We start from the raw sequence: 14,586 nt of genomic DNA on the forward strand, positions 1-14,586 counted from the left end.
AGGATTTATTGAAGAGAAAGCCTGCACAGCGAAAGCTCAAAACTAGAATAGTGTACTTCACCAAATAGTTGTGAAAACAAATCCAGTTAGCAACAGCGAATTAGTAGGTCTTGCCGGTAGCACGACAGAGAGAAAATTGAGTTCTTTGTTTACAATGAGTACTGGGTACTTGGACGACAGATGGCGCTGTTGAAGTACACCCCCTACCTGCATAGCGATCGCTGGCGGATTTTTTCCGTAGAGTTTTCTGTCGAGCAGCAGAGCTGCAGCTATTATAATCACCGGCTAAGTTAAATATTGGAAATTAATATTTGAAAAGTTTCTATAAAAACAACATAAATCAGGACGTCGCTAAGTACAGGTACAGTATATTGTATCAAATACAAACATTCTGAAAGCTATGAGGTTTCTTCTACTTAGAATCCATTATAAATAGAAAATAAAATCATAACCAATCTTCAGTTGATCCCCATGATATCTAACTTAGATCACTGCGTGATTTTGTTTAATCTCTTGAAAAACACCAATCTAAATAAAAAAGAAAAAAAAAAGTGGGCTACTTCCTTCCATATATTTTAAAACATAAATAAAACACTGATTTATCTTTGGAAGGCTTTTCTCAAAACAAGTATACAACTAGGGGTTTATATTCACAACTCACATGGAGTTCACAACTAAAAATTCAAATAGTACAACTTTCAAAAAATACTATATTTTCTCGAAGTTATACGGACAAAAGATTGTTTCAGTTTATTACTTGCTCTTGTCTGATGAAAGCTTTATATAAACATGGTACAGTACCTAGAATCTAAACAATTCTTCCTTAGTAGCCACTTAGCAAATAAAAATCTATTTAGTGAGTGTGATACTATTCAAAATCATTACAACATAGTAAGCAATATGAAATATACTTTAAACTAAGTAATTATGTGTTGGAGGAGATAAAAATTATCTATTTCATATTACAATACTCAAATAAAGAGGCAGTAAAGCAGTTGTTGTTTTTAAGTGCTTATATGACACACACACACACTTCCTGAAGCTAGAGCAAACATGAAAAATAGGAAATGCTTACCATCATCATCACTTCCAGCATCTAGCTCATCTTTAAGCTTTGTTAATGCCATTGGACGAGCAGAGGAGAAAATAAGTTTTCCAAAATCAAGAACCACTAGAGTGGCATTTCGATCACGGAAGTGTTCAGGAATTATTATTTGTGGGGCTGAAATATCTAGCTTGATGTCCCAGTGTTTCCTCATCACCTTTTTTGGGAAAAAATTAATACTAACATGAGTCACTAGAATAATGAACATGGTATAATATTTCAAAATACGTCATATATCGAAATTTTATTTATTACATCTTCTTTAACTGTTTTACTACAAATATTTTACTACAAAGTCAGTGGCAATGAGACAAAAAACACTTACAAGGTCACCCTCCATTATATGCTCAAAATTCCTCATGAACTCTTGCTTTGTTTGCTCTTTTAATTCCTCATACCTATATCAAAACAAATGAAAGGGTTATTAACAAACTTCTACAAAAATAACCAAGACAGGATTAACTTAAAAAGAATAAATATAAATCATATGTAAGGATGATACTGTACCAGAAGCTACATATAACACACAACCTTTTCTTTGCAGCAGTAGTTAGAGCTGACATCTGTGAAGAACTACCAATTCCCTCCCTTTTTTGATAAGGCGTTGTGAAGAAATTACTGATGGCCTCAAGTGCTGAAGGATTATACACAATGTCCAATGCTGATGAATTCACAATTAGCCTGAAAATAAACAAATACCCCTGCTTATAAAAGTATTGTACTGTATTGATAACAAATTATTATAATCACTGTGAAAAGATATCCAATAAACAGTTTATGGAATGCCAGTCATTTTTTTATCTAAATTTTCTTAACCTGTGGTCTCTATCTATATACCAAGGCACTTCCCCCAATTTTGGGGGGTAGCCGACACCAACAATGAAACAAAACAAAAAGGGGACCTCTACTCTCTATGTTCCTTCAGCCTAATCAGGGACTCAACCGAGTTCAGCTGGTACTGCTAGGGTGCCACAGCCCAACCTCCCACATTTCCACCACAGATGAAGCTTCATAATGCTGACTCCCCTACTGCTGCTACCTCCGCGGTCATCTAAGGCCCCGGAGGAAGCAGCAGGGCCTACTGGAACTGCGTCACAATCGCTCGCCATTCATTCCTATTTCTAGCACGCTCTCTTGCCTCTCTCACATCTATCCTCCTATCACCCAGAGCTTTCTTCACACCATCCATCCACCCAAACCTCGGCCTTCCTCTTGTACTTCTCCCCTCAACTCTTGCATTCATCACCTTCTTTAGCAGACAACCATTTTCCATTCTCTCAACATGGCCAAACCACCTCAACACATTCATATCCACTCTAGCCGCTAACTCATTTCTTACACCCGTTCTCTCCCTCACCACTTCGTTCCTAACCCTATCTACTCGAGATACACCAGCCATACTCCTCAGACACTTCATCTCAAACACATTCAATTTCTGTCTCTCCATCACTTTCATTCCCCACGACTCCGATCCATACATCACAGTTGGTACAATCACTTTCTCATATAGAACTCTCTTTACATTCATGCCCAACCCTCTATTTTTTACTACTCCCTTAACTGCCCCCAAAACTTTGCAACCTTCATTCACTCTCTGACGTACATCTGCTTCCACTCCACCATTTGCTGCAACAATAGACCCCAAGTACTTAAACTGATCCACCTCCTCAAGTAACTCTCCATTCAACATGACATTCAACCTTGCACCACCTTCCCTTCTCGTACATCTCATAACCTTACTCTTACCCACATTAACTCTCAACTTCCTTCTCTCACACACCCTTCCAAATTCTGTCACTAGTCGGTCAAGCTTCTCTTCTGTGTCTGCTACCAGTACAGTATCATCCGCAAAAAACAACTGATTTACCTCCCATTCATGGTCATTCTCGCCTACCAGTTTTAATCCTCGTCCAAGCACTCGAGCATTCACCTCTCTCACCACTCCATCAACATACAAGTTAAACAACCACGGCGACATCACACATCCCTGTCTCAGCCCCACTCTCACCGGAAACCAATCACTCACTTCATTTCCTATTCTAACACATGCTTTACTACCTTTGTATAAACTTTTCACTGCTTGCAACAACCTTCCACCAACTCCATATAACCTCATCACATCCCACATTGCTTCCCTATCAACTCTATCATATGCTTTCTCCAGATCCATAAACGCAACATACACCTCCTTACCTTTTGCTAAATATTTCTCGCATATCTGCCTAACTGTAAAAATCTGATTCATACAACCCCTACCTCTTCTAAAACCACCCTGTACTTCCAAGATTGCATTCTCTGTTTTATCCTTAATCCTATTAATCAGTACTCTACCATACACTTTTCCAACTACACTCAACAAACTAATACCTCTTGAATTACAACACTCATGCACATCTCCCTTACCCTTATATAGTGGTACAATACATGCACAAACCCAATCTACTGGTACCATTGACAACACAAAACACATATTAAACAATCTCACCAACCATTCAAGTACAGTCACACCCCCTTCCTTCAACATCTCAGCTTTCACACCGTCCATACCAGATGCTTTTCCTACTCTCGTTTCATCTAGTGCTCTCCTCACTTCCTCTATTCTTATCTCTCTCTCATTCTCATCTCCCATCACTGGCACCTCAACACCTGGAACAGCAGTTATATTTGCCTCCCTATTATCCTCAACATTCAGCAAACTTTCAAAATATTCCGCCCACCTTTTCCTTGCCTCCTCTCCTTTTAACAACCTTCCATTTCCATCTTTAACCTGTGGTAGGATAAATATTCATATGTTCATTGAAAATGAACTACTAATAGTGTATTTACAATATTGCAATGTATTACTGTAAGCTAAACCTTAAAACACGGCATTCGATTTCGTCAACTGGCTGACTAGTTTAGGCACACAACATTATTGCATTCTAAAATATCATGATTTTAAAAAATTGTGCTTCGTTATAGCATTTTTTTACTTTTGTTTTCAATTTCAGGTAAACTTCAACCATCAACAATTAGTGACTTTTTTACTTTACAGTATCAGCGAGTGTTGTTAGATTAGAACAAGTATTTTGTTGTTACTTATAAATATATGGTGGCGTAGCGATGACTTTCGTGTTATGAGTTGTCTTACCTTGTACTGAAACTGTCTTAATAATGTACAATTACCTCTGAAAAGTAGTATGACTACAATACTGTGATAGAAACCATGTGAAAAACAATGTAGTGCAGTACAGTGAGTTAGCTAATGTGTTAGTCAACCGTGCCTAGACAGTGGTCTGTGTTACCTAAGCCAAGCGAATAAGGAGGGTCAACTGAACACGGCGTACCGAGAGGGGGTGGGGAGTCCTAGTTTGGATAAGTTTTCTCTGAGTCTAAAAGGATTCTTTCTTGGGGAATGCAAATGGGCAGTTTCTTTATGGTTTTTTCCATGGGAAAAGAGGATTCCATTTTTCTTAATTGTGTTGGGACTTCAAGGGAACTAAATCTGTTGGTTCGGATGTGGAAGAGGTTCATAGGGCCTCTAGCTCCTTTAGAGGAATTCATTTATTTGAGTATCTTTTATAAGATCGATTCCCAGTTTCCCATAAATCAGCATTCGAATAGGGCCTTTGATCTGGACTTGATTTGTATTCCAGTATACTGTATCAGACATTTATACATTATAGATACAAAACAAACTTCAACTAGTGGAATTATGGGATAATCCTCATCTTTTCACCCCAGGAGTGACCTTAGAAGTGAGGGTTCCAGTCATCTCTTTCATCAGATATTTCTCATGAAGTGCGGGAGTCAACTTCAGATAATCTTCTCCGGTCAGGGAAGTGGTCGAAGAAGGATCAGTCCTTCTTCTAGACCCTCCAAACTCAAAGATCTCTAATAACCGGTAAGTGTATGGTGATGCTTCCAAACAACACAGCAGCACTGAAACCCAGTTGAAATCCCTGTTTCTGATACTAGAAGTACTTTCATCTTGTACAAACCTAAGGGAAATTAACCTTCCACCTTGGTTTATTCCAGAAAATTGAGTATTTAAAGGAGGCCCGTTAAGAGAAATTACAGATATTTCCAATCAAATTGTTCCTCATCCTTTAGTGTATTGTGAATTTACAGTTGGAGGATAAGGTTAAACGTGAACGTTTTGGGAATTTTCTTGAGTTTACTTATTTCCATCGTAATGATTAAGTGGAGTAATTGAAATCAATGCTATTACTTGATCTATAAGAGGACGAAATAACTTTTAAAAAATAGTAACGAAGTATCTGCTGCATAACAAATAAAAGAAAATAAATAAACTTATGTAGGAAGTTTGGTGAATTTTATTGTAAAACTCATAAGCTATCTGACAGCCAGAGAAAAAGGGAACTGTTAGTTAACAAGCTTTTCTATTAAAAACAATCATAGAGTAAAATACTTACTTGTGGTCTGCTTTTGAATTAAAAGGATGGCACTCGTATATCAACGCAAAAAGAGGCCCATCCACCTTAGGTTGCGAGGGAGATATCATTGTTGTTAGTCTGGCATACATAGTAGAGGTTCTTGACATAGCAGCTTTTAATCCAGACCCAGAGGTCTCGCTATTTTGTGGCGATACTAACAATGGAAATGCCGAATCCTGAGTGACCTATAAAAATAAATTAAGAATTCAGAAATATTGCACATAGTATATAAGCACAGAATAATATTACATTAAACTAGGAGATGCACTGTACCTAATGTTATTATCTGAAAGTTTACATTTCAAACTGTACTGAAAATTAAACCAAAAATTTAATGAATGACTCGCTTGCCTATCTACATATAACTATAATCCCTACTCCATTCATTCTAGTCCTACCATTCTAAAAAAAAATTTATTTTAATAAACATCAATAATTTAATACTCCTCTAGGTAACGGCGCTTAACCCTACGAAGCGGAAAAAGCTCATCGTTAAATAAACAAGGAACACACCCTCACACTAGGGTTCAAAAGCATTCAAGAATAACCACTTACCGGTGAATCGTTTATCTCTTTTTTTTTTTTTTTTTTTTTTTTTTTTTTTTTAGATGACATCCAGTTGATTAATACTAGTGGACTAATCAACTGTAATTTGCTTTATATTTTCATATTTTTTGGCTAAACGTAAAGATTATGAAAAATGATGAAAATCACAAATTCTAAGTAATTTGTATTTTTCCTAACATACTTACCGAGAACTACTTTCTTAGGAGATACCTGGAATCTCCTCTCATCCAACCAGAGTTTTGTGTAGTTTACCCTACTTCCGTTTTCTGTAAGAACTACCCCAGGCGGAAGGATACGTGCCCTGAGGCCAATCCTGGGTCAGGCCGCGTGCTAGCTTGGGTCTCGACCCTCAGTAAGTTCTTGGATGCTTAATTACCTAAGGGTCAGTAAGGCACACGGGGAAGGAAGGGAGGGCCATTAGACGAAAGTAGTTCTCGGTAAGTATGTTAGGAAAAATACAAATTACTTAGAATTTGTGATTTGTTCCAACACGGAGACTTACCTCGAACTACTTTCTTAGGAGACTTACACTTTAGGAGGTGGGAGTATCTTCCTGACCTCCAGACCCAACTAAGCAGGACGGCAGGGAGCCTAGATAGGAGACTAGGTTCAAAGTCGGTCAGAAAACGAAACCGTAGGGAAAACTACACAAAGAGCTCATGTTAGTGTCTAAGTAACTCACCCTTAAAACATTCCTCAGGATTACCTGACCGAGGAATTGCTGGAATTGTGAAGCCCTCGAACTTGGGATCCCCGGCAGCTGGATTCTTGGTCTTAGCCGCAAACGATGGGACGAACTTGAAGGAGACCTCACGCCAACCCTTCGAGTGTGAGACTTCATAGGACAAACAGTGGATTTCCCCCACCCTCTTTGCTGACGCCAAAGCTAACAAAAAGACAGTCTTGAGGGTGAGATCCCTGTCCACTATGTCCTTCAAGGGTTCGAACGGGGGTTCACTTAACATCTTCAGAACTCTTGCCACGTCCAACTGCGGTACCCTGGAGGCTTGAGGGGGACATGCTTGTTCGAAACTTCTGATTAGCATAGAGATATGTCTTGAGGAACCCAGATCAATGCCCTTCAGGAGGAAAACCTGGCCTAAGGCTGCACGGACTCCCTTGATGGCCAGTTTTGACATGCCAACCACGTCTCTGAGGTGTACGAGGAAGTCTGCAATATCCGCGATAGAAGCCCTTAGTGGCTTGATGTTTCTGGAGGAACACCATTTAGTAAATGTGGTCCATTTTGCCTGGTAGACAGCTGCCGAAGAACGCCTCAGATAACGCGACATTCTTTCCGCTGTCCCTGACGAATACTCCTCCTTCCTTAGGAGACGCTCGATAACTTCCACGCGTGAAGGCGGAGAGATCGAGGATTATCATGGAACCTTTGGAAGTGGGGCTGACTGAGAAGGTCTGGTCTGTCTGGCAGCGACCACAGGGGAAGGCACGCTAACTCTTTTAGATCCACGAACCACTCCCTCTCCGGCCACCAGGGCGCTACCAAAGTCATCCTTAGGTTGTGAGCTGTCCTTACTCTGTTGAGTACTTGCCTGATCAACGTGAAGGGAGGAAAAGCGTACACGTCGAGATTGTCCCACCTGTGTTGGAAGGCGTCCTCCCATGCCGCCCTTGGGTCTGGGACAGGAGAACAGAATACGTGGAGTTCTGCGTTCAACCTTGTCGCGAAAAGATCCATTACTGGCGAACCCCACTTCCGGATGATGAGCCTGGCTACTTCTGGGTGCAGAGACCACTCGATTCCCACCACTTGGCCCATCCTGCTGAGTCCGTCTGCCAGGACATTTCTTTTTCCTGGAATGAACCTCGCTCTGATCCCGATTTGTTCTGACTCGGCCCAATCCAGGATCTCCAACGTGAGATCGCACAACTCCTTCGATTTCAGTCCTCCCTGTTTCTTTAAGTATGCTACTACTGTGGCGTTGTCGCACATCAACGCCACTGTGTTTCCTGTGTTTCCCCGTAGAAGACTGACGAACTGTAGGCACGCTTTCCGAACAGCTCTCATCTCTAGGATGTTGATGTGTTGAGCTTTTTCTTCCTCAGTCCAAACACCTCTTGCTGACTTCCCGAGAAGGTGAGCGCCCCATCCTTCCTTGGAGGAGTCTGTGAAGAGGAGCATTTCGGGAGGCTTGTCTGCGAAGGGCCTCCCCTTGAGGGTGTTCGTCCGATCTTGCCACCACTCCAGGGATTCTCTCGTCTCTGGAAGTACAGGAACTACATTGTGGGGGGAGTCTACTTGGTTCCAGAGTCCCTTCAGGTTCCACTGGATACTCCTGAGTCTGAGTCTCCCTTGGGGAACCAGTTTCTCCAAAGATACTAGGTGACCTATTAACCTCTGCCAGTCCTTCGCTTTCCTGGGATGTCCTGATAAGAAAGGGCGGAGGACCTGGTCCAGGTTGTTTAACCTCTCCTCCGAGGGAAAGGCTCTCACTAGTAGGGAGTCCAGAACCATCCCCAAGTAAGTAATCTTGGTGGAGGGAAACAGGTGAGACTTCTCCAGGTTGACGGTGATGCCCAGAACTTTGCAGAACTGTAGTAGCTCCACGCCTTGTTCCTTCAAAACTTCCTCTGAGGATGAAAGGAGCAACCAGTCGTCCAGGTAACGAATCAGGCGAATATCCCGTTCGTGAGCCCAAACTGAGACTGTCGTAAAGACCTGAGGAGCTGTTGACAGACCGAAGCAGAGGGTCTTGAACTGCAAGATCTGGGCACCCCATCTCACCCGAAGATACTTCCTGCTGGAGGGGTGGATTGGGATCTGAAAATAAGCGTCCTTGAGGTCTAAGGACATCATGAAGTCCCCTTCCCTCAAGGACTCTAGGACCGACCTCGGGGTGTCCATCTTGAAGTCGGTCTTGCACACAAACTTGTTGAGGGCCGACAGATCTATGACTGGTCTCCAACCTCCCGTCGCTTTCTCCACTAGAAAGAGTCGACTGTAGAACCCCGGACCCAGTTGTTGTACCGTTTCCATTGCTCCTTTCGCTAACATCGTGGAGACTTCTTCCTGTAAGGCTACTCTCTTCAAAGGATCCTTGGGTACCAACCACTCCGCTTGGTTGGCCGGAATCAGAGGTGGAGGTTCTGCCAGGAACGGTAGTCTGTACCCCTCCTTCAACACTGTCAATGTCCACGGTTCCGCTCCGTGGTCTTTCCATGCTTGCCAAAAAGGTCTCAGGCATCCCCCTACCTGAGGCTTGGGCAGGAGTAGGGGGCCTCTCACCCTACCTTCTCCTGGAGGATCTACCTGAACGCCCTCTCCTGGAGGCTGAGTATGACGTCCTAAAAGTGGCTGGCGCTGACGGTGCTCCTCTACGGGGGGGGCTGCGACGGCTGCGACCAAGACATAGAAGGAACGTCTCTCCTTGTCTGGCTAGGAGAGGCTCGAGGTCTCCTGTGAGCGGGCCTCCTCATGGCTTGAGGTCTGGGGACGCTCACTTCCTTCCTCTTCATCACTTTCTCCATAATCTCCTCCGCCTCCTTCAAGGAGAAAAGCACGTCACCCAACACGGGCAGGCTCCTTAAAGCCCTCGCCTCCCTGTCCGGGATCCGCCTGGACAACTTGCTCAATACCGTGTCCCTTCTTCTAAGTACCCAGTTGGCCGACTGAGCTAGGGACTGGAACGTTAAAAATTTTAACGCCCTACCTCCCGAAATAATCAGTTCCTTCAGGAGCGCTTGGTTAGCTGGGACTGATAGGTCGTAGAAGGCCTGGACGCCCACTAGAGTCGAGGCCCACCAGTCTAACCAGGAGGCGACGTTGACCAGGTCCTTGGCCATCTCCTCCATCATCGTCGCCTCTTGATTGGGAGAAACAGATCGGGGCTGACGAGGCTTTGTCCTCCAGGGCTCTCTGGCCCAAAACTTCAAGGGAGGCCTCCATCTTACAGGCTCCTGGCCGTTGTCCTTCTAGTAAATAGAATTTACTTTGGGACCTTAGTCCCTGGAGTAATTTCGAAGTACTCTGTGATTTGGGGGCTTCCGCATTGCCCGCCACAATCTTGTTGACGTGAGTACGACCAAGTCTCACGTCTCTGGCCACAGGAAGAGCTAAGGAGGGTTTTTGCTGGACAGGGGCCTCCATTAGCCTATAGAGGCTAGAACGCCAGGCATCCTCGTCGGAGGGAACAGGTTCCTCTATCCTGTGATGCTTCCTTATGAGGCCTAACACTCTCTTATAGGCCGAGTACTCTGCTGGCGCGGCCTCCGTGTCGTCGTTAGCGTCCTCCGTCTGGCATCGAGCCACTGCCTCAACGGGCTCCTCCGCATAAAGTTGTGAATGTAGGACGGGCACTGCCGCGGAGGCGAGTGCTTCCGTCCTCCGTCTGTCCTTCATCATGGAGGGTGCGGCTTCCGTGGGCTTGCCCGACGGAGGATGCTGTCCCTGTTTGTCTAGAGTCAGAGCTGCCTTCGATGACTCGACGAGGCTGCCCATCCAAAAAGGCGACTCCCTCCGCTGGGCGGATTGAGACGGCGCTTTCGTGGTCTTACGCCTGTCGGAAGGGGGTCTCGGGGACGCGTCCCTCCGAGGGTCAAGCCTGTGCCTGGAGGAGGACCTTCCTGGAGACTTATCTCTGGGGAGCCAACCCGCAGTGCTCGGGATCGAAGTGAAGTCCGCGAGCTTACTGCGGGGACGAGGACTCATTCTCCCCTTGGAGATCTGCTCCTCCTGAATTTCCCCCTCGGGGACCTGGACCGCCTTCTTCCATGCCGCGGCCTGGACCTCGACCTCGACCTCGAATGGGAGCGCCTTCTCCTGGATCTGTCCCGTTTCCGCCGATGTCTCCTTTGCGCTTCTCCTCCCGACGAGACTGATGAGCCCCCCACTGAAGATTCCAACGAATCCCCGTAACACTTCCGCGGGGCAGGGGCGTGGAGAGTGGGCGGGTTGATGACTTGCTATGTTCCGGAGGTCGAAGGTTGTAGAAATACATCCGGAACTGACGAAAGAAGAGCTGGGGGAGATCGTGGCCGCTCGGCATTCGGGAACCAGGAACCAAGGCCCTCCTCCATCCTCAACGGGGATCTACCGGGCGTCTTCGGGGGCAGCCATGCGAGGGGATCCGCCAACGGAGAGTCTTCCTTCTCTGAGGCGCCTTCAGCTGCGGAGGTACCTGAAATATAGGCCCATGAAGCGGGCGAAGAAACAGGGACATTCTTACCCCACCTGGGGTCATCCGAGGAGACGTGCCCCGCAAGCATAAGGGCATCGTCTCGAGGACCCCCACCAACTTCACCTTCAGGTCCCCCCCTTGCCTGTAAAGAAGCAGCAACCCCACTATCCCGAAGAGAAGACTCCTGGGGAAGAACCAATGGTTTCTTCCCCCGCAACGGACTTACCTCGTCCCCTACTCTGGGTAGGGGAAGATGGAAGGGAAACCCCATCAGACTTTCCTCCTGGGGACGTCAAAGGCGAAGAGGTGCTAATCTTCCTGGGCGACCTCTTGGCAGACTTCATTTTCTTAGTACCAAAACGTACCCACTGCACCTCATTCCACGACACGCACTCCGGGCACGTGTCCGTTGGAGAACACAAACTACCTCTGCAGGACGAGCAAAGGGAATGCGGATCAACTTCCGGCTTGGATAAGAACGCACCACACAACTTCCCGGTCCTAGACCCAGGACAACGGCGGGGATGCTCCATCACCATCACGCACTAACACAACATCGCAAGACACAGGAACGCAATGGAAAGGATAAAAGGATAAGGATCACACGTGGAAACACAAGGGAATGCACAAGGATATCAAGCGAAACCGCGAGAACACAAGGGAGAGCACAGCGATACCACGTGGGAGACACGCGGGACACAAAGAGTCGCACTGAAATAGGAGAGCGTCGAGATGATATCACGACGCAACCAGAGAACTTACTGAGGGTCGAGACCCAAGCTAGCACGCGGCCTGACCGGGGATTGGCCTCAGGGCAAGTATCCTTCCGCCTGGGGTAGTCCTCACAGAAAACGGAAGTAGGGTAAACTACACAAAACTCTGGTCGGATGAGAGGAGATTCCAGGTATCTCCTAAGAAAGTAGTTCGAGGTAAGTCTCCGTGTTGGAACAAATAATCATTAAAGAATGGCTTTGTTAAAACTTGGGTCTACCTATCTTTGTGAGGCATCTTGAAATTGAAACAGAGACACAAACTAAATGTCAACCTGGAACAAAGCGTGATCATTGTAGTAGCCTCAATATCACCAAGAATGGAAAAAATCATCAGTGAACATCAGCCTCACATCTCACACCAAGTTGTTCAAGTAATTCTCTAGCATTTTGTTATTAAGTCAGATTTTTCATTTGTGTAATATATTTGGATTTATTGACCAACATTCCTGCAATACAGTCTTTTAATAATTAATACATTATTTGCATTATCCTAAATAAAACCGAGTTTGTTCAGACATCGTGGGCAGTAAGGGAAGACAATAAAGGGTACAATAGGCAAAAAATATTTGGACACACCTGATAACAAGAGTAAACTACAGTATTTGTACACTGTATGAATGTGCTAATTTGAAAAATCTCACCTTATCATGCAAACTTAGAGATCCTAGTTCAATATCAAACTTGTATGATTTATTCCTGGGGCGTGACTCCAAGGCCATTTTCACATTGGCAAATTCCAATTCAAACAGTTCAATCCTGCAAATAACAGAAAATTAGATTCCAACCTAGGCAGTAATACATATTACTGCTTAATGAATACTTGTTTTTGGTTTATGAAAGGAGTCATTAAACAATATGCTAAGCTCAATAATTTTCACTTCAATAAATACAGTATAAAACTCTTATTTTACATATGCCTATAAAACATGTAAATGTGGAACAACAAGTACAAGTACAAAAGGGACAAATAATAGGGGATGATTCCATATCCTTGGAGGAACCAATTATCATATTTCCTGAACTTGTTCAATTGCAGCTTTTATTACAAAGTATGGCAGAAGTGCCCACCAATCTCACTGGCTGGAAATTTTTGGTAAAAGAGGCAATTTGTAGGATTCACAAACCATTACTACAATGCTTGAAATAAACTGTGAAAAAGAGTTTAAAAGTCATTACTAATTAATGGTAATGACTTCCTTCATTTGGTAAGGTACCTGGTAAAGGAACTTCAATAAAAGCTATGACAGTGAAGAGTAGAGATTTGTACAAGTTCATTTCAGAGTTAATAAGTCAACTTTAGATTTTGGGATTACAACACCTTGTTAATAGCTCTTCAGAGGGTACAAGGGTGGAAAAGCATAGCCGTCGAAGTTGTCCCATGGATGCTGGAACATTCTCGAGTGATGCTGCTGGGTCTGGTAGGCTACTAGTGAGTAGATTAGCAGCTTTTTGTTGAGGCTTATAGCAAACATGTCTATTGTTGGGGAAGCCCACAAAGACCCTTCGGAATCAACATGTTGAATGAACCGGGCCGAGAGGACTACTGTACTGCATTTCGGTTGAATTGCCGTTCCTCAGTGCCGAAGTGATAGGCAAGATGCCTTCAACTCCAGAACACTGATGTGAAGACACTTGTCCTCCTGTGCTCACTGTCTTGATGCCAGATGGTCCATGAGAAGGGGGGCAAGAGATCTGGAGGGAAAAATTTAATGGAGACCCTGAAATAGATACACCTCGTCTAGCCACCGAAGTAGGTCGAGTTTGGTGTCATGCTCAATTGGTACCGGTCCCAAGGAGAGTCCGCCGCTTGTATCCAGCGTCTCTTTAGATACTATTACAACAACTGTAGATGGAGATAACAGTAAGAAACAAGTTTCTCTAATGATATCAAGTGACCTAGAAGTTGTTGTCATTGTTGTGTTGGTTATTGTACCTGATGAAGGAGAGGAAAAACTACTTTCCTGCATAGGGTTATTCTGAGCTGAGATGAATATACTTTCCCGGCTTAAGTATTCATGTCCATGCCCAAGTATATCATGTGTTTCTTGGGAGAGAGCAGAAACTTCTCTAGATATGTCAAAATCTCCAGGTTGCAACAAAATGAGAGAAGACTGTCCCAATGATAAGTAAGTTGGGACTACTTCGAGGAGCATGGACAGCCTTAACCATAGAACTTTGAACTGAAAGACTTTGCTCCCAATAACAAAGCGTTGATACTTTCTTGAGGAACAATTTACAATATGGGACTTTGGAAGTATGCATATCTGAGATTGAGTGAGATCATAAAATTATTCCTTTACTATATATCTGACAATGCTGGGTGTCTCCATCCTGAACCGAGTTTGGTGGATAAACTTGTTCAGTGCTGAGAAACAAATTATGGTTTGCTAACCCCCTGAAGCCTTCTAGAGCAAAAAAAGACAACCGAAGAAGCCTCGAGACCCATCCTGGAGCTCCATATCTGCACTTCCTAGTGCAGAGCAAGGTCTTTTTCCATTTTTGGGTGGGTGACAGAAGAACCACATCCTCGGAGCCATCATGAGAGGAGGAGCAGTGCTAGTGAACAG

The 14,586-nt window shown here is 44.2% G+C and overlaps 1 protein-coding gene across 1 annotated transcript in view; it reads right to left on the minus strand.

The window, feature by feature from the left end:
* Positions 1-14,586, minus strand: part of Vps13D (vacuolar protein sorting 13D) — a 390,232-nt gene that overhangs the window by 326,322 nt on the left and 49,324 nt on the right. Inside the window, exons 8-12 of the mRNA XM_068377692.1 lie at positions 12,661-12,775; positions 5,521-5,726; positions 1,637-1,786; positions 1,431-1,503; positions 1,076-1,262 (exon numbers count right to left, since the gene is read on the minus strand). Coding sequence (XP_068233793.1) covers positions 1,076-1,262; positions 1,431-1,503; positions 1,637-1,786; positions 5,521-5,726; positions 12,661-12,775 — 731 coding nt within the window. The remainder of the gene's footprint in view (positions 1-1,075; positions 1,263-1,430; positions 1,504-1,636; positions 1,787-5,520; positions 5,727-12,660; positions 12,776-14,586) is intronic.

This window comes from Palaemon carinicauda, chromosome 8 (assembly GCF_036898095.1).
Source record: "Palaemon carinicauda isolate YSFRI2023 chromosome 8, ASM3689809v2, whole genome shotgun sequence".
NCBI classification, from domain to species: domain Eukaryota; kingdom Metazoa; phylum Arthropoda; class Malacostraca; order Decapoda; family Palaemonidae; genus Palaemon; species Palaemon carinicauda.